The following is a 25,408-nucleotide window of genomic DNA, read 5'->3' as shown; positions in this document are numbered from 1 at the left end:
AAACATTTGCTGTTTTCAAAGCCTATTCACAAGAATTGTGGGAAAGCTGGGGAAACCCCTTGGTTACTGTTTCTTTCTGAAGTAGCTGATTTAATTTCTACATATATAAATGAAGTACTTTCCATTATTACAAAAAAAAGAATATTTTACCTGCCATTATTTAGCCCATATCCGCTCCTTTATGATGACAGCTATCAAACGATTTGGAATAAATCAGATCTCTTGTTTTCTGGCAGTGCTTGCAGTAATAATTAATACAGTGCATTTTAAAATCTGTCATTTGGCTGATTTCTTATCATCTAATGTCTTAGACACTTATTGTCCTTTTAAAAATATATTGTTTGACGATACAATATTTCCAAAGCCATTAATGAAGTATTAGGTGAAAATGAAATATGTAAGTATAACAGCTAAGTAAATTGTGAACATGTTGCTATATTTTCAGGGTCCCCCCCCCCTTTAAAGATGATGGAAAATTACATAGCTTGATAATCAAGCTTAGATTTTCCCCCCCTGAAAGAACAATTAATAGATACAACTGATTATATAGATACAACTGATTATATAATCATTTGCAATGATTATACTGACATTGGTCTCTTAAACAAAACCAACATTCCTGAATGCACGCACATTGCTGAAAATTGTATGTTTTGTACTTGTTACAATAAATATTTGGTTACCTCTTTTTTGGGTATTGAATCTGGATAAGCTTATTCATGCTATTTAATTAGAAAACAACAAAACAAAATGTGTATTAGGTCTTAGTTTGTTGACAGAACAAAAAAAATAACATTTTATATTTGGATGCTTCGTGCTGATATTTTATGACATCCAACTTAAATTTACCTTTATAAAATAAGGTGGAAATATGCACATAATTAGATAATGCATATTAAATAAACCAACTACTCTGCACCAAATCAATGGAGCTACTGCAGTGACAAAAAGAAAAATAAATAAAGTGAAGTCATTCTTGGGATGTTTTTTCCCCTTACAAGGGATAAATTGCTAGATTGGAAGAAACTGCTTTTTGGAGCTTGTAAGTAAATTCCTATTCATTTGTATTATAAAGTAGTAACTTGCTAAATTATTTTAAGCCTAACATTTCTTTTTAAACATTAAAATCAATCTTATGGAATTATGATGTATGAAAAACATTATTGTTTTACTATGTCTTGTCCTGGCAAGTAACAATTAGAAGCAGAAAAAAACCGCTCCAAATGATTCTTTCTTTCTTTCCCATCTGCTAGTTCTCTTCTGTCTCTTGTCTTTTCAATTATGACAGGGAGCTGACTTCTTTCCTGCTCAATTGTTGCATTTTTCCATGGCAGCCTGATTGCCACATCAACTGTCCCACTATTGCCTTCTCATTCCTGCAATCTGTGTACGTTTTGTAAAAGTGCAGCTGGTATGATTTCTTGTTCTCATTATATCCTGTCCGTATCATTATATCTTAGCTCTTGTCATGTTCTCAGCATAGCACATCATTTAAGAACTAAAAGCATCTATCGATATAAGTAATGTGATAGGCGCTGTGTAGTAGACCTTTTGAGAAGATCATGAATATCTTAATTCCTTTAAATGAGTACTTGACTAATGAAAATTTAAAAAACACATCATTACAAAGGCAAGAGCTTGTTTCTCATTTCCAATATATTAAAGCTGGAATTTAATTATGTGTTTAATGTTTATTATTTAAGCAAGTAATATCTGTCATTGGTTTAAGATTTGGAAAATGACAAGTTTCTACTTTAAAAACTCTGAAGCAATATTTTGTGTTCCATAACCATTTTAAATGTTAACTAGTAAAATAATTATTCTTTTCTTTCAACACACATTTCTAGCAGGTGAAGAAAAATACCTTGAAATTTGGGTATTATTCAAGAAAACATTTTGAAAATGTTTTTATTTGAATGTTTGTAAAAAAGAAATTAGTTAATAATTCAATAGTATGCGGCTGTTGGAACAAATTTTTGAAAAGCAGATGCATGCTTGACTAAGCCTGCATAATAGATCCTGCTGACAGTATGAAATGTCTCAAAACTAGCTGCTCTGCTCTTTCTATTAACTTGAATAGCAATATGGATAATCACATAAACTGTATAACATATATAAAATTTCTCAGTGGTGAATTGATTTTTACCTTACTTTTTCAAAATATGCTACTTAGTCATAGATGAATGACAGTTTAAATATAGCTATGTTGCAGCTTAAAGGTAACATTAAAATCAGCATTTGGTTAATGAATATTGCTTTGTTCTCTTTTTAAAAACTGTATTAATATTTTCATCCTTATTTTTCTTTGGTCCACTTTACATCTTAGCCTTCTCTGAAACTGTATTTTCTCTTCTACATAGTTTGTCACATGTCCCTTTTGTTCAGCTAAACTCGCTTAATAAATAACGCTCACTACAAGATTTTACAGAAAGACGATGAATTTGATCTTTGAGGATTTTTTAAATTATATTTCTCTTCCGCTATTGTCTTCAACATTATTGGAAAAAATATATAACGCATAACTGTCCAGCTTTGTCTCTTACTAAGGATTAAATCTCTGCCGACAGTTCTTTTGACAATGACCTTGAGGGGCTTTGCATCTTGAAGAAGAAAGCAGAAGCTTGCAGTAAACAAAGTTCACTTCTGACAGATGGATTGAATGACAGAAAGGTTGTGAGTGCCAGAATAGCCCTGGCAGAGGAGGAAATGTTCAGTGGAATCCAACAGGAGAGGAGGTGTGAACAGGTGCAGGGTTGCTGACGGAAGGGGAACCAGATGGAGGGAGCCAGAGCCAGTTTATTTAAAGGAAAAGGCAGAAAACACTGAAAGGCTGTATAGTCAGTGGCTAAAAGTGTGCATGGAAGAAGGTAAAAAAGCAGTAAGCAAAACTGCACAGTGGGACATCAAGCACTTAGCGTAATGACAGTAATTGTGAGTGTAGTTGGAAAGTTGCTATTAAAATCCATTCATCCATTGCTCTAAATAACATAAAGTGTTTCAAACACTTTTTAAATTGACAAGAATGGTGCTTTGTCTGTCAATTTTGGGTAATGTTAACACACAAAAGTTATGATTAGAAAAATGTTGTGGTTCAGGCAAGCCAAATCAAGATGATAATAAGAAAAGGTTTTGATATTAGCTGCGGAGTAGTCTCTTAGTTTTGCTTTGCTTGCAAAGAAATGTCACAGTCTGACAAAATGTGAAAGAAATCCATTCCCCTGAAAAGCATGTTATAAAACATACAGAATCTTATTCATCGTCTAATTGTTACTCAGAGAAAAAAAATGAGGCGTGGTAGGCTGTGCTACAATGCACTTTATGTCATTTGAGAATAGTTAAGAACACAAGGCTTTAAAATATAAGATAATTATCATAGTCTTTGTAAAATTATATAGTGTTATTAATTGTTCTGATTGGTTATTATTATTATATTGACTGCTTGTGCTGATTGACTTGATTTGAACCATGGCTTTATACTGCTGAATTGAAAGAAGATTCCATATATATTCTCTATTAATCTAATATTACTTTGAAAATTCTTATTCAGTTCTACAATGTCATAAATCTTTTCTTTCTTTCTTTACTCCAGTATTTTTCTTCTTTTCTTGTGTTTGCTCTTAGGTATCTGTTAAAACAAAATAAACATAACACAGATTTAAAGAACTGTTAACATGTTCATAGGAAGAGCATTTGAGGAGCATCTGGTTTATTAATTTATATTTAAGGTACAGGTGCTAATCCAGAATTCTCTTATGGGGTTTTTGAGTAGCACATTCAGGAAGTTTCAAAATCAGTTTCTGTTGAATCATAAAAATCTTAAGATATGCAGGCCCTCTTAACTGTTCCCTAGAGTCTTCTTGTAGGACATATTTCTTATCTAATTCTAAATGATTACACACACACACACACACACACACACACACACACACACACACACACAGTGTTTAATACAACATAAGATTGAAACCTAAAGATTACAGTTTGGATGTTTTTTGCTATAGTTAGAGCATAATTGCAAGCAATATGTCCTTAACTACAACCTTTTGCTGGGAACCTTTCTGTAAAAGGAAATGAAGCTCAATATTTCAATATCTAGACAAATTTTGTGGTTGTCCTTATATAAATTATATCTGATTTATCCAAGCTTCCTTTTCTGTTTTTCTTATAATTTATAGCCCTATTTTAGTAGAAATGCCATATTTTAATTATATATTTATAATCCAAACTTAGATATGTAATTCTATCAAAATGTTATGCAAAATATTGTTCTGTGGTTATGGGAAATATTTTTTATAAAAAAGCATGATATTGTCCAAAAACTATCATAATTGCATGTCTCTGACTTTCTCTTATTTATAACCTTATTCTAAATTAAATCTAATATATTTTTGTTTAAAAAAATCAAGACATGACAAAACATAAAAAGTTCATTGGGGCTCCTGCGTCTCTGTCTTAGGCAGAATGAATTTAAAATGTATTTATTCGTATTAAGTTTTGAATAAATATGTTTGTAGTTTTCTTATTTTAGGTTGATTAGAAAGCCACATTCCTATTTCAAACTCACAACTTTTGAGTTGATTAACTGTATTATTTAATAAATTAAAATTCAGGAATGATTTCACATACAAAGAATGAACAGAATATCTCAGGGTTTTATACAGCGTTTCTTCCTGATACAAGGATAATTCTAACATTTATATTTAATGTTATCAAACATTTTGATAACAAGTAGAATATAAGACATGGGTATTTATAACGTGGCAGTCTGCTCCTCATCCATAGCTTGCTCCACTTCCAGGCCCTGCACTTATTTTTGGTGACCTTCATCCAACATAACTGACTTTTTTTTCATACAGGAACATAATTTCTTTCCAATAATTGACCCTATGTTAACATTGCAAAAGATTGTTGGATGAACTCTCATGTATGTATTTAATTCAAAATGTGATTCTGGCAAACTAACATCGGTTTTGACGTCAAAGCAAGATTAACAGTGAACACACAACAAGAGAGTATAAAACTGAACAGCCAAACCACAACATACTCAAAAATCCTAAACCATTTAATTTTTCATCTGCTATGGCATCAGCCACAAGTCTTGAGACAACCCCTAATACTGCACTTGTCTGGAGGGATATTACCCTATTGAAAGCTGTATAGGGAAACTTTCCAGAAATGAGTCCCTAAAACCAGACTCATAGTCTTGCTTGGGTGTAGACAAAGCCTGCTTTTCTTCAGCCAGCCCTTCACAAATTTTAGATACTGGGAAAAAAGTTGATAGCATAAGCCAGTTAACTTGTGGTAGAGATGTAAATCCATATTTGTGATATTTAACCTTTCCAATAGTTTCTAGCAGCTTCATGTAGGTGTTATATAGGAATGGAGAGAAAAGTAGAGTTCTCAGGAACTCTATAAAGCAGAGTTCTAGGGCTAGAATTTTATCTAACAACATTGAATGGAATTACCCCTAGAACAGTGGTGGGTTCTGGATCCCATTCCAACTGGTATGGTTGGAACGGGTCCGGCGGCGTCCAAGTGGACGCATGGAGCACACGCACACAGTGCACACATGCATCATATTGTCCAGAGACGCCTCCTCGATGCTCCAGCTGCTCAGCGGAGTGTCGCGCAGGCGCTGTATGCGCCGTGCGTGGAAGCGCCAAAGACTTTAAAGACAGGTAAGGAGCGCGGGCGGGCAGGTGGGCCCTCCAGAGCACCATACCGGAATGGTACCCAGTGCTCCGGGCAGGCTCCAGTACGCCCGTACTGGGGCGTACCACCTGCAACCCACCACTGCCCTAGAAGAACTACCAATCACCTCAACATCTCCTACATTCTCAATCTGCAAAGTTGCTCCAGAGCAATATAAGGACCAATTATACCAAAAGCACTGAAAGATTGAGGGCTAGGATATACTAACTCTATCCCAGTCCCACCACCGATCTCCAGTTGTAATCAGAGTTGCATTAGTGCTACATACAAGCCTGATACCTAACTAGAAAGATCTAGGTAATTCATTTTCTCCAAGATATTCTAGAGCTGCAAACTCATTCTCAATACCTTTGGAGACAGGATGAAAATTGATCAGAACTGGGCCCATGATGATTCCTTGAGGACAAGGTAGAACACTTCTTTGAGATCGTCGCAAACCAACCCCTTGCTCAAGGATGCATTCATCACCACCTATATATAACCACATGTCCTCTTCTGAATCTAATACATATGTGGCCACACCACCACCTTGATGACTTTTTGGGAATCAACTGACTTGAATTCTTCCCTAATACCCAGTGCCCTTTATTTATATATTGTGCTTACATTATGTAGTAGTACACAAGAAGTAACATGAACTCAAATTGCAAGAAAGAGTATCAAAGTACATCTATCTTATTTTGGCCAAATCTCTTGTTATTGATCCATATTCAATCCATTTTGTTCTCTGAGCCCCAGTTTATAAACTTTATAAACTTTATAATTCACTGTACCATATATAACAGAGAACAAAGTGACATGAAGCAAATTTGATGGTAGTTAATCTGCAAATTGTGTGTGCGCGCACAGTGCAGAATCAGAATGGGACAACTTACTGCAACCAACTCACCATGGCCAACTCCCACCAGGACAACTCACCAAGGCCAAGTTGCTGCAGGACAACTCATGCAGATAATTCAACAATTAAATTTAATTATTTAAAATAATGTTTAAAATTGTTTTAATTTTTGTCATAAACATTTTGTTTTGTCTCTCCTTTTGCATCCTTTCTTTAATGATTCTATTCCACCATTTCCTCAAAGTTAGTGTAATTCTTGTTCCAGGGCAAGTTCTCCCACAGCAAGTTCACCATGGCAAATTGTCCTGTGATGAGTTGGTCAATGATGAGTTAGTCACAGCAAGTTGTCCTAGATCCGTGCAGAATATTATGAAAGATCTCAAGCAACAACCACCTAATGTCATATGGTGGATAGCAATAGCATTTAGATTTATATACCAAACCATAGAGTTTTATGGCACTTCTCGGGTCAGTTTACAACATCAATATTTTGCTTCCAACAATTTGGGTCCTCATTTTAGCAACCTAAGAATAATGGGAAGTTGAGTCAACCTTGAGCCGGTAAGGATTAAACCCCAGACTGCAGGCAGAGTTAGCCTGCAATACTGCATTCTAACCACAGCCACTTTGCTTTCTATTATTTACGGCAATCTCTCAAATATCATAGTTATGTGCTAGGTAGAGCTTTATGTCATTAGCTGCACCTTAAATTGCACCCAGAGCCACATTGGAAGCCAATGCTGCTCATTGAGTAAAGATGTAATGTGAATTGCCTGAGAGGCATACATAACTGCCCTTGCAGCTTTTTGTACCAACCGCAGTTTCCAAATGCTCTTCAAGACAGCCTCAGATAGAGCATTTTATAGTCATCCATTCAGGAGGAAACCAGGGATCAAATGATTGAAAATAAAGCATCCCAAACCAGGAAAAAGTGCAACTGGCATGCAACACAAAACTGTGAAAGCTTCCTGGTTTAGTTTGTCAGACAGTCCAAATAGGGAGTGCAGCCAGAAATACTGTTTGTTTATTGTAAGGATACATTCAGAGAATCTTGCAAGTCTGAAAGTACATTCCATCCTCCCAACCCATCTTTACAGTTGAAAAAACTAAGGAAGATCCATTCGGAAATGTTTGCCATGACCACATTCCTTCAGTGGATTGAGATCGTGTTTGATCATGTCTAGTCTGAGGTTCTTTCTCCTATCTCCTAGGGTCATTCCATATGCTATCACTTTCCTAGTCATTTCTGCCACCTACTTTTCACGCAGAAGTCATGAGTCCAGGAGGACCCTAGATTGCATGCAAGGTCTGCTTAGGGCAATGCTAGCCCATTCAGAAGAAGAGATCACAAATCCATGGAACCAGAAGATCCCAAACCCAGAGCCACTTCATCTTGTCAAGATTGACCTTAAGCCTCTTGTTTCCCATCCAAACCTTAACAGCTTCCAGATACCAAGACAGGATGTCAACAGAATTGCTTAGTGTGCCGGGGTAGAGATGTAAATCTAGATATTTTCAGTGTGCTGATGATAGCTCATTCCAGTGTGATGGATGATGTCACCCAGTAGCTTAATGCAGATATTAAACAGGAGCAGAGATAAGTACCAAACCCTGTGGAACTTCATAAAGCAAGAGCCATGACTAGAACACCTCACTCTCAATCATTGCCAACTAGAACCAACATTAGAGGAAGGAGGAGAACCAGCATAGAATTGGGCTACCCAACCCTCAAAGCCAGTGCTGAAGGATACCATGATAATGATATTGATGCATGACCTCCCTTCCTCTGCTGACAGAAGTCATCCAGAAGCATAATATTGTTTCAGTCTCACATTCAGGTCTGAAACTCAACTAAAAGGGGTTCACTGTTCATGTCATACTTTATTATTTTACATTAAACCTGTATTTGGTAATAATGATACAAAGCCAGTGGTTTGATCTTGGCTGCTTTTATATATTGCTACTGCCATGGAAGTGAGTGCATTTGAAGGAAGCTGACTTAGCAGGCGCCTGGATTTGGCCACTTTAGCATTGTGTTGTCTTTTCTGACTGTAAATGGTCTTAAGAATGAATAATTTATAAATTGTTGATAGTTCTCTTAAAATATATATTTCCTTTTTACCACTCAAATGGAAAAATACATAGAATACAAATATATGTATATCTGTGGTCCATCTCTTCCATAATATGTATATGTAATGAATCACAGTGCAAAAAGGATTGTTTTAATTATTTAGTAACCTACAATGCATGTTTTAAAATTATTGCTCATCTTTGATATTGATAATACAAATGTTTAATTCAACATTCCTATATCCTTCAAGTTTTTTTACTTATTTTTAAGGAATATTCTCTGTAGAATGATAAAATAATGATCCCAGAAAATTTCAAAAATGTGGTGATGCTAAATATTATTTTACTGGGATAGTAGAAAACTATGTTTTATTCCTTTTGTAATACTTCTGTTTTTCATCCTTTCCATAAAGAGGGAATTTTGGCATAGGTTTTTCACATATTCCAGACATATACTGGGATTATGCAGGTCTATGACTAGGATGACTGGGCTTTCATCAAATTGTATAAACTGAGGAGATAGACTGATGTAATGACAATTTAACATTAATAAGGACATAACTGATAGGAGATGTAATGAGGAAGAGTCACTAAGGAAGATGACATATAGGCAGCCCGATTTAAAGAGATAGGATCAGGAAAAGAAAAAGCAGAATAAAGAGAAAAGACCAAAAAAAGCAAAAAAGTCTTTTTCCTCTATGAAAGAAAGGCAAGACGCAATATACCAGCTGCTCAGCAAAGATGGCAAATAAAAAAAGAGATGGATAACAGGAAAAAGTAGAATTATTTAACTCCACTTATGGTGTAGGTTTCTCTAAGAATAAGATATGTATTTCACTGTGATTGTGAAAAGCAGTCTCAAGGAGCAAGATTCTACCATGAACCTGATAGAAAACATACTCAAGGAATACCTGCTGACTTTGAATGCAACTAAGAATTGCAACCAAGGCAGAGGCAAGGCAGCATCCTGTCAGATGTATTTAAAGCTACATTCTTGCACTGAACTAAGAGACTAACTTGTTTCCTTCTAGCTGTCTGATACTAAAATATATGGTTGTTACAAGAATAATAATTATCTGTGGGCAAGCTATTTGCAGATAGCTTGTTTGCCTTTACTGTCTTTCTTATTAACACATGCACGGGCGCACACATCAATAGAAATTTTCCTTTCTTCAGGCAGCAAGCCCTGGAATTAATTATATTCATTTTACCATTTTCTTCTTATTTTTAACATAGGTTAGGCTGTGCCATAGCATAAGTGTCATATATGTATGGGTATTATTTTCATCCTTCCCATTTAAGATGCCCTCCACCCACCCCTTGAGGGTTTGGGGACCTTTCTGAATAGAATGGGATATGACTTTGGATTGTCTAAAAATTAGGGGAGAGATGTTGATAAAAATGGCAGCTAAGACTTGTCTCAACAGAATCAATGTGCATTAAGCAATGCCAATTTGGATTGCTATCCATAGTACAGGACAATTCAAATGTATTTGAACTGAGAAGGTAAGTTTAATGACATGGTTATGAGGTATGGCAGTTGCTATTTACATGTGTTTAAAGCAAAATTCTCCCTGCTACTGTAGTGATATAATTCTTCAGTATTTTAAGTGTGTGTGTGTGTGTGTAATTTATTTAATTTGAACACCATCCAACTCCAATTGACAATGGATAATAAATAAATAACAACATAAAAACCACTGGCAACCAAGCTAATATACAAACAAAACAACAATAGCAAATATGCCGAAGGGCACCATCTATCTTACATCAAGGTCTGGAGAAAAATTAGGTCTTCAATTGATGATTTGAAGGGAGCTGGAGTAAGCTAACTCTGCTGGCCTATATTGCCCAGGCAGAAACCATGGGAAGTAAGTAGTCCCTCAAATAACCTAGCCTATGCCATGTAGGACTTTATAGATAACAAGTAGCACCTAGAATTACATGCAGGAGCAGACAAAATCATTGTGACTTGCAAAGCAGAAATGTCACAAGGGTATGCCAAGGAAAGACCATTGCTACCAGTGCTGCTGCATTCTGGTCCAACTGAAACTTCTGAGCAGTTTTCAAGGGCAGCCTAGGGTAGAGTGCATTGCTGTAGTCAAACCACCAGTATAACATGACAAGCCAAAGTTATGCTTATTACCAGTAGTTCTAGATCAGTGATGGCGAATCTTTGGTCACTGAGTGACAAAACTGTGCATGTGCCCAAACTGAAACTTGGACATGCATGCTCACATGCACAGACATGCATGAACATGTGTACATGTGAAGCAGAGCCCCGAAGACCAGCTGGCCAGTGGGAGGCAGGATAAGATCTTTTTCTTTTGTGAGCTTCTGTTTCGTCATTTGCAGGGAAACATAAGCTCACAAAAGAAATGTCACAGAGATCTGACCTGGGCAACAGCGTCCGTGCCAGCAGAGGGGGCTTTGCGTGCTACCTCTGGCATGTGTGCCATAGGTTCGCATTCATGGATCTAGACATTAGTCTAGACAAGATAACGGCACTCTATCTGCAGTGTTAGTAATAACTGATTATCTGAAAATTTCTCTTCTTTTCTCATGTTCTAGAAGATAATAGACTTTTGATCATATTGGTCACCTGAAATTTTTGGTGGCTGGCTCCACTGTGCAGTAGTATTGTATAAAATTACCTTCCTTATAGCCAGATTCTGTGTACCCAAATTTGACTGAACTAGATTCTTTTTTGTTTCAAAATTAAAGGTTCTACAATTGGTTGTTCTGTTCATTTCTTTACCTCCAGCACTCTTTAAAAACAGGGATGTCCCTTGATTTTTTTCATTGGGGAAAGCATTGTCCCAGCTATTCCAGTTATCAAAGGACTTTTAATGTAATTATCTGTTCTAATGATAAGAAAATCCCTTAAAGAATGGAAGCATGATTTTTATCTAAAAATTTCATCCAGATATTAACCATAGTGCTAGATTGCTTGAGATTGCTTATTTCAGAAGAGCTAGGCCCAACAAATAAAAAGAACGATATTTCATAAATTGACCTTCTTTTTATTACATTAAATTCTCCATTATAAAGAATGATAATGTATTTGTTCAACTTAATTTAGAATTTATCCAGAAGTTGTTAAATGTGTTGCTCTAATACACACATCTAGGATGAATACTTTCATACATTTCTGAGAATCCTAAGACATAAAAAAGGAGTATGATTTTTATTATAAATGGAGTCAGGAAAGAAAATTGTTGTAAGCAGCCCAGAGTCACTTTGAAATGATATGAGCAAACAGACAAACAAATAAATATATTGTAGCTATATACAATAGTATGGGACCTGAGTAGAATGTTGTTAATAGAGAAACAGAATAAAGGCACCTTCCTTAAATATCTCTAGTTTATTCTTGTCTTGCTGTTTTATCATTTGTTTTGCTCTTAATCATGTATGTATTAAATATTTTGTACAATTGTTTTTTTTCTATTACTTAAACTTATTTTGCTGTTGTATTGCTCACAATTTTGGATAGAAAGCTACTTATAAAGAAATGAATATAATTATTTAGTATTCTCAGCCCAGAGAGTTGCTATTTTGTATAATTCCTACCCTATGCATCCTCTGCATTATAAATATATAATAGATCTTATATGGGGCGGGCTTGCTTTTTTTAAACGTGTACTTTCTCAGCTTACCTAGCCTCCCATCTTTTTTTCCCTAGATTAGAAAAAGAGAACATTCAGCATAGCTTTAGCAATGAGGCAAAGACTCGAGTCCTTCAGGCTCAGCAGAGAGAGCAGGATCTGACACAGAAGATGCGGCAAATGGAGGCCCAGCATGATAAAACTGGTAGGTGGTCGGGAAAGATTAGAGCCTGGGCACTCACTCACAAGCCCGGCCCATGCCTTACTGTGAAATGACATCAGGAACACCTGTAACCTTTGGCTGGCCGAAGGGAGCAGATGCTAACTACACCGGAGATTCCGAATTACATATTAGTTAGCGTTTAAAAGAGAAAATGGAAAGTATTGCCCACTGTCTGTTGATTTCAGAGTGCTGCTCTCACATCTGTTGCACCATCTGGATTATGAGTTTATTTACCTGTGTTCAAGAAACGTAAAGCTGAGAGGGACCACAACAAAGTAGAAAAACAAAGGGTTTATTTTTGGCTGGATTTTCAGGCACACATGTTATATAAAGAAAATAGCATCAGAAGCTCTGCAGGAAATGCTCTGAGCTTACAGTTAAAGTCTCCTGAATAGTACTGAACAGTTCCCACAGTACACACATTATAGCTACTCTAAAAGCTTAATGAGTTTGCTTCAGAATCCAAACTGGAGAAAAGCTTTAGCCATTAATTGGTACTTAATTCACTGTCGCAGCTGGATGTAATTCACTGGCTCCAAATTAATATGTTCCTTTATTTAATCTTCGTTGCTTCACACATTTTTGGAATTGGTGTATTCTGTTCTACTCAAATTTAGATATAGCTTTAATCTTTTGTAGCTACAAGAATTTGCAGTATGAAGTTTAAATTGATAAGAATGGGATTTTGGCAACAGCTGGTAATATGACTTAAACCTGATGTCTTTCAATACAGTATTTTAGTTCAACTAATTTATCGTTCTTTACCTTTACCGTGATGGTGACATTGTTTCATGGAAATTCTGACAATATCTGTGTAGTCTTTTGACATTGCTTTTTTAGGTTTACAACATAATGTTCTATGTGTTTAACAACAAATACATAACAATTTTCCATATACAGAATTGCAGAAAATACTCGCAAAGTGTGCATTTTCAGAACTTAACCTCTGAAACCAAAATTGTAATGAAATTAAATGAGCAATTATGAAAATAACCATTGCGGTAGTAAGCCATGAATCATGTATCTCCAACCTTTCTAAATCTGTGTATGTAATCTAACTAGTTACAAATCGACATTTGTGAAAGGGAAAGGAAAATAAAATTCAATCATGATTTAACTTTTTCTAAATAATATATAAATTTCCCCAAAATTGACATTAATTATGGGGAATTACCCATGGGCTAAATATGCAACTTAGGAATGCAGCAAAATGTGGATTCAAGTCAGATTTCCCAGATTTCCCATTGTGTTTATAATGTAATGTACCACTTTTACAAGGGTGCATGCACAGTGGCTTCTGTGAAATGAGGTTAACTCGCCTAAAGATTTGTTTTGATTGAAATGCCTATACCAGTTTTCCAACAAACTAGAACTATTATCATTAAATATGCTGAATTCCAAAGGCCGCTGTTCATGTTAAATCTCATATAGTGTGGGCTTGCTTCTGTGTCTGAATATAATCTGCATACCTTTTCATTCATGAGTTGTGAAGCAACTCTATAACAAGTAAATGAATTGTAGAATTTCAGGAAATTACATGTTAAATTAAATTTGATCATGCCCGTGATATGCAAAATTGAAGATGCTAAAGTATTTGTTAAATTTTAGGTGTGTGTATGTGTGTATGTGTGCTAGAATTAGGTGAGACTTTATTTCTTTTCTTCAAGTGTTTGCTTTTTCAGACACTTCTATCTTTGAAAGAAGGCTAGAGATGCCTTTTGTTTTGCAAGGACATATTTCACTATTTCCCCCCCTCTATGTGTTACTTTTGTTTTTGATTTCTCACAGTTCTGTAGCAATAGAAGTGCGGTGATTTGTATATTGAATATAAAGTATGCTGATCTGTGCCTCTACCTGAAGACTGGTCGGAATGGCAGAAAGTGGTCTCTGGGCCTGTGCACTTACTAGTTATGTCTTTATTTGGAAGTATTCCTTAATTCCCTGATTAGTTCTCCCAAATCAGGAGAAATCTGGAGCTGAGCTGTAGTTCATAAAAGCTTATATCTTTTAATAAATATGTGTTAGTCTGAAAAGGTGATACAAGACTCCTTCTGATTTTTGGTCACCTTAGACTAAGACTTTTACTGTCAGTTTGTGGCATACACCAGTGCATAATGGATGAGCCTGTTTCTCTGATAATAGATTGCTACTGTTCTTTTTTTTTTTTTCCCCTGTCCTTGCTTGGCACCTTAATTCTACTTCTCAAAATCTGGTATGAAAACCAAGGCAATTTTATTATTGGTATTAAAGTCATTACTGTCTTTTGGTTGACTCAGATGCCACCAAGACAGAATGTATTTAGACGCCAATTTGGATGAGTCTGGTTTGAAATTTTGAGATGGGATAAGTGCTTCTTTAGTTTTATTTGTTTATTATTACCTACTGTTAAAATGGGATTATTCCTCTCCTCTTTTTAAGGAAACAAAGTTTTATGGTTTTGTGTTTTATGTTGTTACCTAATATCTATTTAATCTACTTGTTGTAAATTATTTTGTTAAAAGAAGAATGGGATTAATTTTGAAATAAATGCACATACATTCTTTTATACTGTTTAAGGAAGTGTCCTGGTCTGGCAAACCTGTTTTTCTTATTATTAATATCACATTTATAACGTCCTTGCTCTTGGTCAAGGTAGCCTAAAACAGATTCACTAGCAATACCTTGAATTAATTGAATTACACCAAAGTTCAGCGTTTTATATGTGATCGTCATGTCCCAGCTCATGAATAACCATGAATGATTACTTATTTTATATATTTATTTGAATGATTTGTTTGGCTGCCCATCTTTCAAAGTGGGTGTTTTCACAGAGTACAAACCAAAAGCAAAAGTTAGCTTGTTTAGTTACCATCTTTTGCTGGTCGTTCTTCTTACATAGCTAGGATAGCATTTAATTTACAGCCATTTTAATTTGAAACTGTGATCTGTTTGAATCCTGCAGTAGTGACACAAATCCTAGCAGGCCAATTTTTCTGTAAATGAGCATAAGTATTTGCTTTATGATTTCATTCCACATAAGTGTATTAGGGGGAAAGGGACTATTTGTGGCATCTTTCTACATTCTATACAATACTTCTGTGTATAAGCAGCTGTGACTTGGCACAGAAACACAGAACCAGTTGTCATTTAGTCTTTTCTCTCATATCTGTAAGATCTCCATTAATCTGCTTACATTTGAGAATGGTACTTCATGTCAAGTGATTTTTTTAAAGAAAAAAACTACAATAATAAAAAAGTAAAAGAAATAGGGGAAAAAACACAGAAAAAGAACTAATCTGAATAGTAGTCATGCTAAATTGCTTGGAGTTTTATCTATTATTTTGTTATTAATTATAATCTTACTTTTTTAGATAGATTCCTAATCATATTTTTCCCGCAGTTCCTATCCTTTCCAGTGTTCTTAATTCTTAAATTAATTGGAAATTTCTATCAGTCAGATGGAATAAGGCAGGATTATTTGCATAGTTTAAAAACATCTGACAAATTATGGGATTGATATTTTCATTAAAATGTGGATAAAACATTTATGAATGGTACAGATTAGCTCTATTTATGGTATTTCTCCCTTGTTAATATATTGCTAACATTACAACCTATCATTGCTTCCACCAGGCCCTTATATCAGCTCATACAATACCTTGTGTTTTTTTCTTTTTAACTTTTCTCTTACAATAATTCATCAACCCTATCAAAATATGACTTTCTTTTCCTTCCTCTCAACCTATTTGCAATTCAGTCCTTCTTTATTCTTTCTACATGACCAAGTCGTCTCAGTATATTTCTTCATTCATTAAGCATCCATACATTCTTTACATCCTATCTAAATCTTATTTTCTCACACGTTAAGTATCCTGTTCCAACCATTTCAATATGTTTTTAAGTTTCTTTTGTTATGTTTTCATTAAATAGACTGGGTTTTTCTTTTTTTCCATCTTTTATGTAATATACACTTTGGACATTGCTTATTGGTAAATAATATATATATTGAAGCTAGCCAATCAGTAGCCCTGTCTTGGTAGGTATTATCATGGATGCACTGACCTTGTCAAGAGCAGATGCAATTGGCACATTAGCTTAAGCTGGGCAAAGATGCTCCTATTTACATCTTCTTGGGCATCTGCTTCTTGGTGAATCCAGATGCACTCACAGACTGCAAACCTGATTCTTTAGGGAAGTGTTGCTCCATTTAAAACAGGTTGCATTACAGTTCCAGAATCCATCTATCACTCTCTCAAGCACTTCTGCCAAAGATTGGCTTATTATGAGGAATCTTGTCATATCTTCACTGTGTTTAAACTGAAGTGTATCCATGAACATGTAAGCATAGAAAGTACATAATTAGAATCTTCTAATCTTAATTAGAATGAATGTAAGAGATTTTTACATAGAAAATTTAGTTGTATCATCTTCTATTCTTAATGTGGTAGATCTTTCATACAGTGATTTGGAATAGCTGCACTAGAAAAATCAGTGTAGATGTAGTAGCAGTGGCAAATTACAACATCTTCATTGCCATTGAAGCTGTAGTACATTCTTTAAAACGCGCTCTACCTTCTGTTGATTTATTCTGAATTTCTCTACCACTGCTGTAGTTGGCATTCCCATTTTCATACCTCTGAACTTCCTGGAAAACCAGCAGGCCTGCCTTGGCTTATCAGCATAGAGAAAATATTCAGACTTAATAACCTCTCCCATTTCTTTAAAAATATGGACTTCCTACAACCATAAATCACATTCAGGATTAATGTTTATGAATAGTAAACTATATTCTCCTAATTAAATAGTCATCATACTGAAGAGATCATAAATAAATAAAAATATCCTGCCTGAAATCATTTGTGGTGATAATCCTTTACTTGCCATGGAGGTAATACATTTCTGAAATACTAATTTGAGAGGATCCAGTTTGATGTAGTAGTTAGAGTAAAGGTAAAAATTTTCTCTCTCCAGTCATGTCCAACTCTTGGGGGCAGTGCTCATTTCCATTTCTTAACAGAGGGAGCCAGTATTGTTTGAAGACACTTCTGTAGTCACATGGCTACCATGACTATACGCTGAGGCACGGAGAATGCTGTTACCTTCCCACCAAAGTGGTACCTATTCATCTACCTGTATTTACGTGCTTTTGAACTACTAGGTTTGCAGGATCTGGGGCAAGTAAGTTTAACTGCTGAGTTTGTCATGCCTCTGACATATTCTACATATTGTATTCTACATATTGTAGAATATCAGACTACAAAATGGGAACATGAGTTTTAGTCTCATCTAAGACACAAACAAAGCCTAGTGCTTTGGTTTAATCACTTCCTCTCAGTCCTAGGAAGAAAGTCTAAGCCTTTCAAAAATGCTGCCAAAAAACCTCCACGGATTAGTCCAAGAAATCACCAGGAGTCCACATTGATTTGAAGGCATGCCCCTACTCCACCCCAAAAAAACACCCTAATCTTATCTTCCTGAGGTAAACCACTGAATACTACTACTATCTCAAATATCACAATTTTTTTAAAAAAAGGCCAGCCTTAACTTTTGGCCAGAAGGAGAAACAATCCAAATGGTATATGACCTATCAGTAGCAACTCACCACCAGTCATGGCTCTATTCAGTATAACATCTGCAGAATAATATGCGTCCTCTACCAAAGAAGGGCTGTCTTAATGGAACTTGTATTCCTTTAATTGGCAGACAGCTTAGTTTGAGGACTTTTTTAATTTGCATATTAACTCATGAAATAATTCCAGCCTCCATGCAAAAATTATTTTGATTATATTACATAGCAGAAATATTTCCCAAGGCCTCTTTTTTACAGCCAGACTAAAATAGATAAGGGCAACACAGGATATATTGGCGGAGCTTATTACAATATAAGAGAATAGAAGAATAGAGAATAGAATAGAATAGAATAACAGAGTTGGAAGGGACCTTAGGGGTCTTCTAGTCCAACCCCCTGCTGAGGCAGGAAACCCTATAACATTTCAGGAAAATGATTATCTAATCTCTTCTTTAAAACTTCCAGTGTTGGAGAATTCACAACTTCTAGAGGCAAGTTGTTCCACTGAGTAATTGTTCTAACTGTCAGGCAATTTATTCTTAATTCTAGGTTGCTTCTCTCCTTGATTAGTTTCCATCCATTACTTCTTGTCCTGTCCTCAGGTGCTTTGGAGAGGGAAATTTAGCAGGGAAATGAATTTGGTATCCAGAAGGATCAAAGAAACATCCTCTCATTGTAAATGCAATAACTCATAATAATAAACTATGGCCAAAAAAATATTTATCTTTTATGACATTGTTAAATTGTTTTTAGAGTATTATGTGTAAAGATCACTACGTTTAATATAATTACAAAGAATGCATGATTATGTTTGGTGGTTTCTACGTGAAAGTTTACCATGAATAAATGTTTTCATTTTTCATTAGCCAAAATGTAATGACAATTCATTCACAAGTGGTGGATTATGGAATAATTTTATTAGTTTTTCAGAATGCAGTTTGGGAGAAAAACCACATGCATTCAGGCAATGCCATCCTTGTATTTTCCCTCCCTTTTAAATAGAAATTTGGGCATCAGAATGTAAAGCATTTTTGTAATTCATTTTAGTTCCCAATGTCTTAATGTTTGGGACAAAGCCAACAATTTCAGGATTATTTGTTAAGTACTAAAGTTGAAGAAACTTAATTTAAAAATGAAGATGAGTGGACAAAGGTTAGATAGGAAATAGCATTCTGTAGAATTTGTCATAAGGCAATTGTGTATTTCTTTGTAAAGAGAAAGTGTCAACTCTTGTTATTAGTGAGAAGCATTGAGGTGTTCTATTCTTTGTTTAGAAAGCTTCTATAAAACTGATTTAGTATCTGAACAAAAAAAAGAGAAAACCTTACAATTCATATAAAGAAACGTGACTATGTATTTGTCCTATTACTTTAAAGAGGTTTTCTCTTTGCTATGGTTAACTTCTTCAAAATGTAATTTGTGCATAATAGTCAAAGTAAAATTTTAAAGTGCTTCTAAAATGTAATATCTAAATCCTAATATTCACAAAACCTATCTATATATATGATTTTTTTTCTAGTAAACGAACTGGAATCGTTATTGAGTTCCCAGAATGCTCTTCTATCAAAATTAAAAGAAGAATGTTGTCAATTAGCAAAGAAGGTTGAACATGTCACTGAAAGAAAAAGGTAAAGAAAGTCTGTAATTTTGCATATGAAGCTATTAGAATGTATTGAGACTTCCTTATTATTTGTAAGTGCTCAAAATAATGCTGTTTCCCATAGTAAGATAGCATGTTAATTGCTGTAGACTTTGGTTGTCAGTGATCTTTAATCTCTTTCCTTCCTTCTCTTGCTCCCAATGAACACATTTAATGTGTGGACAAAAGCTGATGCTGATTATAGCCAATATTCACTATAGACATTATATGCTCATACTAATGAGCATCTATGTATGCTCTGTATCAATATATAATGAGTGTATAATTTCTCTCTCTCTCTCTCCTCTCTCTCTCTCCCTCCCTCCCTCTCTCTCGTATGTACTTCTTCCTAGCTCATAGTACAAAAAGAATTGGTGATTCCAAATTGAAAAGAATGAGAAAGAAATTTGTCTATCACAGTAGTTGTAATCACAATATATATGCAATATCAACTTTTTAAAAAGTTCCCACCCTTATTAACTAAATTAACTGAATACTTTTAATACATTATGGTTTGCAAATTGTTAGTCTTGTGCCTAGATTACTTAAGCAGAAGGGCAGATATAAATCAGTTCTTGAATAAAGTTGTTTCTGAGGTACATATTTTTGGGTAAGGGATAAATAAATACTTAAGAAATTATTTACCATTTTGGCACAATGCATATTTATTTATGAATGTGCACTCTATATGTCACCCTTGTAAAAAAAAAAACCAAGTATTTGATTCAAATTAAGTTACAAACATTGAAGTGATAATTATTTGTACAGTTGGGCATTGCAGTGCTATTGCTACAGTTGGAACATCTTTTCCTGTATCTTATGCTAATCATGTTAATCTGAATGGGAGTGGAACCTTTAACTAAATGTTGTAGTATGAAGTGCTTTTCTATACAGCCAAGCCATCTCCCATGACATCTCTATCCATTTTTCCTTCACTGTGTTGAGTTTGCATTGGGGACTGATGCCCATTCTTGTTGGGAGAGATGCGAGTTGTAATCTGGAAATAACATATGCCTTTATAGAACAAAGTATTTTCTACATTAAATATACTTATTTGTTGGCACAGTGCTTTTGTTTATTAAAGTTTAAAAAGTTTTTTCTACAATTTGAACCCAAGAAAATGATATAATATCTCAAAATGTTTTTTTAAATTTTAGTATATATTACTGTTTAAGTTTGACAAAACATAATGCATTAAGAATTATAGTTCTTTTGGTAAGATAATAAGAAGTGAATTATATTGATTAATGTAGAGAATGTCTTGGGACTGATTATATCCACGGTGTGTAAAGATGCAATTATCTTACACAAATAGATAGCAAGCTATCTTTTTTGGATTTAGCTGTTACCTTCACTAATGTATAATATTGCTGGCAAATTGTTCAGAGAAATCTATAATAATAAAAAATTAGCTTGAGCAAAAATTTTCCCACATACATAGGCAGATCTTGGACATACTGAACTTACTCCCCTCCAGCTGCACATCTAGCTCTATGTAACACATGGAATTGTAATAATACATTTTTTTAGTGTTTTCTATATGATTTCCCCCCCCTTTTTGGGATTATCATGGTGTCTAAGGTTTGTGGGTTGATACTTGACACTGTCTATTGTGTATTTGTGATTTGTGCTTTGTAATTAAGTGCAACAATGGAAGTCCATTGGGTCTCATTATATATAATGGTTGGTTTAATTTGTTTCACTTCTATCTTGTTAATTGTAAATTGATCATTAAGATTTGAATTCTAATCTGTCACCAGGGTTGAGTGTATTGAAGCTAGAGAAATGATCCTGTTTTTAATCACCGATTATGAGAAACAAATTTTATAATTTTGGTGCACATTGCAGTCCATATATTTTAACACAGTTTTTATGGTGTTATAAATATTGTTAAATGACTTTTAGTGTAGTTTTACTGTTTCCCTATAATGGATAAATTATATTACCATTTTGGCAACAGTAGGCATCCAACTGTGTGAGTTTAATTGAAGTAAAGAACATACACCCGGTTGAACTGTTTTTCTGCATGTTCAGTTGATGCAGCATTGGATGACTGCAGTCATTACAGTTAAACACTAGGGATGTCTTGGAAAGCTAGAGAATCAGAAGGTAAAACTGAACTTGTGCGGAAAAGTAAGCCACAACTGTGATATCTTTTTTTTTTGTCCTAATCACCATCAAAAGAAATAGAAGCTACCTTACATTTAATTATATTACTCTAAAATGCTAAGTTTCTGATGAACAGAAAAACAATGAACCAAATATTTTGAGTGAAATTTGGGTATGTCTGTCAAAATTAAAGGGATAAAACTGGCTTTTTAAGCTAAAGGTACATGGAGTAATTTACAACATCCTCGACTTACAACCATTTAGTGCCCATTCAAAGTTACAACAGCACTTTAAAAAGTGTCATTATTATTTTTCACAAATACAATCTTTAAAACATCCCTGTGGTCACATAACCAAAATTTGGATGCTTGACGACTGGCATGTATTTATAACGGTTGCAGTGTCTCAGGGTCGTGTGATCAGCTTTTGTGACCTTCTGACAAACAAAGCCACGGGGAAGCCAGATTTACTTAACAGCCATGTTACTAACTTAACAACAGCAGTGTTTCACTTAACAACTGTGGCAAGAATGGTCAAAAAATGGGGCAAAACTCATTTAACTACTATTTTGGTTAACAAGAGAAATTTTGGGGTCAAATAAGGTTGAGAACAACGTGTATGCTAGCTTCTTGATGGATCAAGATTTACGATGTTTAGTATGGCTACATTTTGCAGCTGTGGTATTTCAGTAACATTGTAGTACCTACACCACAAAGAAAATGTATGAGTGAAATGACAGAATTGTTTGCCATGATAACTCTTTTATTATTTAAAATATACATTCTGTGACTCCAGTCTTCAAAATCATTTGTGTCATGCCATATTTTTAATCTGAGGTTCACAGAATTTGATGGAATATCTTTTCTATGAAATATGCTTAGGATTTATTGATTGATAAAATTATTTATTTATTTATAAAATCTCACAAGAAATGACTCTGGGTACCATACAGCAAAAAATATAAAAACAATAAGCATATGAAAAGCAAAGAAAAAGAAAAAGAAAACATAAAACACACGAGATTAAGTTCAGTAAGAAAGCCACCTTAAGATTTCACCAGTTTCTTCAAATCCCCAGGCCAAATGACATAGCCAGGTATTGAGGGACTTCCAGAAAATAATAAGGATGGAGATTACTTCACTTTAGCGGGGAGGGAATGTCCCATAATGTAGTTACCATGGCACAGAAGGTCTTCCCCCTCAGACCCACCTAATGTGGTTCCTGCAGTTTTGGGGCATTGAAAAGAAAACTATAACACCTTCCTGCAAAGTAAATGAAATTTTATAAGGCAGTTTCTCATATAGTTATTCTCTAGTTCAGGGGTGTCAAACTCACATCGTCACGGCATCACATGATGTATTGGGACTTTTCCCCCATTTGCTATACTGGGCGTGGGCATGGCCAGTGTGTGACGCATCCAGCCCACGGGCCAGGAGTTTGACATCCCTGCCCTAGTGTAATGAACTTTCCTACAAAATTCTGTGGTTTATTTTATTTTAATTTATTTTATGTTTATTTATTTGAAAAACTTACATGGCTGCCCCAAATCACTCCCAGTGACTCTGGGCTAAGATAAAACCGCAATACAAAAGCCAAAAAAAACCCATACCCCTGGCAACAATAGTTCAGCCTTTTACATCTTAGTATCCTCTAAATTAGACTATGACACCTATTATCTAAGCCATTGCTGGTCTAAATAGAGACTTTAAGTTGCAGATTCTGGTAGAGTTATGTCCCCAGCTATGCAACAGTACTACCAGAGTACTTTTTGATATTCTCTGCTTTGAAGAACGATGCAGATGTGAAGTATAAAGTTGATGATACACTGCATGATAAAATCTGGCAACATCCATCATCAGTGTTCTTAATTCTCTAGGTCGGAAATCAGCCAGCTTAGTCAGGAAAATGAGTATATCCATGACAGACTTGAGAAGGTGCAGAAAAGGCATGATGAATTGGAGGATCAGTGTATCCAGCATGGAAGGATGCATGAGAAAATGAAACTAAGGTAGGGAGATTTATTAATTTATCCCTGTGCGGTTTACTATAAACTGATGTTTCTATACTTTTTATCTCAAAAACATTATCAATATTTTAGGTAATTGCTCATTTAAAAAAAAATAGATTTAAAAAAATCAAATACAAATGCAGTCCAAATTATATTCAAATATGCTTGCCTCCAACAAATTTTTTCCTTGTCTTTGTCAGCAACTATATTTCAATAGACTTTTAAAAAATACAGATATAATATATATCTACTCTTTTTTTAAACTCCCCATCCAGTTGAGGCAGAGTTCCATATCACTCTGTGGCTATGATAGACAGAATTGTTGCCTCCTTTAAACCATTCAGGTCAACGTAGGATGTCTCCTCATCTACATTTGCCATGCGATTTAGCTTCTAATGTATATGACCTGGTATTAATAATGCAGAAGAATAATTGCTGAAAAATTAAAATAGCTTAAAATATTTTTTTTAGTATCCAGGCTACTCTCTCCTTTTTTTGCATTCTTCTTTGTGTTCAATCACAAATCAACTTTTTTGTTTATTGCCTCTGAGGCAGCTGACCTTCTCTAACATGCCATCTGCAGTCACCCTTACATCTGTTTAAGAAATGCCACTTCTTCAGTTTTTTCCTCTCACTGAATTTCTAAATGTCTTACTTGCTGTTTATGTATCTTGTCATTTATAATCGTTTGGCCTCATTTTCAGTCCTCTTGGTAATATTCCTATCAGAACTTATTAAGTTGTAAAACAGCACTAGATTTTTTGTTCACTATATTATTGATTTAATCTCAGGTTTGGAATATTTCCTTACAAATATGTTACCTACCAGTATTTCAGATATTACTGCTTGTGACAATATGTGTTTACTCTGCCCACCCTCCCAAAAAGAGGCAGTTGATATCAATTCACCAAAATGCCTCGCCCATTTCAAACATTTCATAAAGCTTTTGTTTTAGCTTTAATAGAGGAAGATTTGAACTCTTCAGATTTTTTTTTCTACCATACATTTATATCCTCACAATTGGTTGGGAAATAGTATCAGATTCTGTGTTTTACCTATCTTTAGAAAGTGATCTATATTGAGAAAAAAATACAGAGCAATTCTTTAATTCTAAATGATACTGACAATATGAAACGAAATGTAAACAGATGTATTCACTTGGGAGATGATTATAATTTAAAAGAAACTGAAAGAAAATAAGGAAATGATCTAAAGTGAACATAAAAGCTGTACTTGGGACAAGACTTACATCAAATACCTTAGAAGTTAACTTTTAATTTTAAAATCTCAACTAAATGAATTTCATAGCAGACTTCAAATACATATGAAGCTGATTCAAGAATCTTTATATGATTCTAAAAAAGAATGGATCATTATTAACCTCAAAAGTTAATATCCACAGTAGACTCCTTCTGCCAGCATCAATGGGCAGGCCAGTCCCATTGGGGAAAGTATGGCATGGGTATCCTGGACCCATGCCATAGATAACTTTAATGATAATAACCAATACCTTAAATTTGCACCAGAGGTGGTATTCAGCCAGTTCTCTCCGGTTCGGGTGAACCTGTAGCGGAGGCTGTGGAAGGCTTTGCCCACCTGCCCTGATGTAATGCGTGAGCACTGTGCATGTACAGAATGTGGTGTGCATGT

The 25,408-nt window shown here is 34.8% G+C and overlaps 1 protein-coding gene across 13 annotated transcripts in view; it reads left to right on the top strand.

The window, feature by feature from the left end:
- The window catches only part of SDCCAG8 (SHH signaling and ciliogenesis regulator SDCCAG8), a 117,674-nt gene that overhangs the window by 41,786 nt on the left and 50,480 nt on the right, over positions 1–25,408 (top strand). For 11 of the 13 annotated variants that reach the window (XR_015696976.1, XR_015696981.1, XR_015696979.1 and 8 more), the window contains 3 exons: positions 12,309–12,436; positions 19,522–19,630; positions 23,627–23,758. Coding sequence is in view for 4 of the 13 variants with exons in the window: in XM_014067419.2 (XP_013922894.2) it covers positions 12,309–12,436; positions 19,522–19,630; positions 23,627–23,758 (369 nt within the window). In the remaining 9 variants the exon portion in view is untranslated. The remainder of the gene's footprint in view (positions 1–12,308; positions 12,437–19,521; positions 19,631–23,626; positions 23,759–25,408) is intronic. The other 2 variants (XR_015696978.1, XM_087718032.1) reach the window with 1 other exon arrangement.

This window comes from Thamnophis sirtalis, unplaced genomic scaffold (genome assembly GCF_051295495.1).
Source record: "Thamnophis sirtalis isolate CommonGarterSnake01/CBP01778 unplaced genomic scaffold, rThaSir2_p1.2 scaffold_6, whole genome shotgun sequence".
In the NCBI taxonomy this organism is placed as follows: Eukaryota; Metazoa; Chordata; class Lepidosauria; order Squamata; family Natricidae; genus Thamnophis; species Thamnophis sirtalis.
Note: the sequence above shows the minus strand (reverse complement) of the source record. Positions and strands in the feature narration are given on the sequence as shown.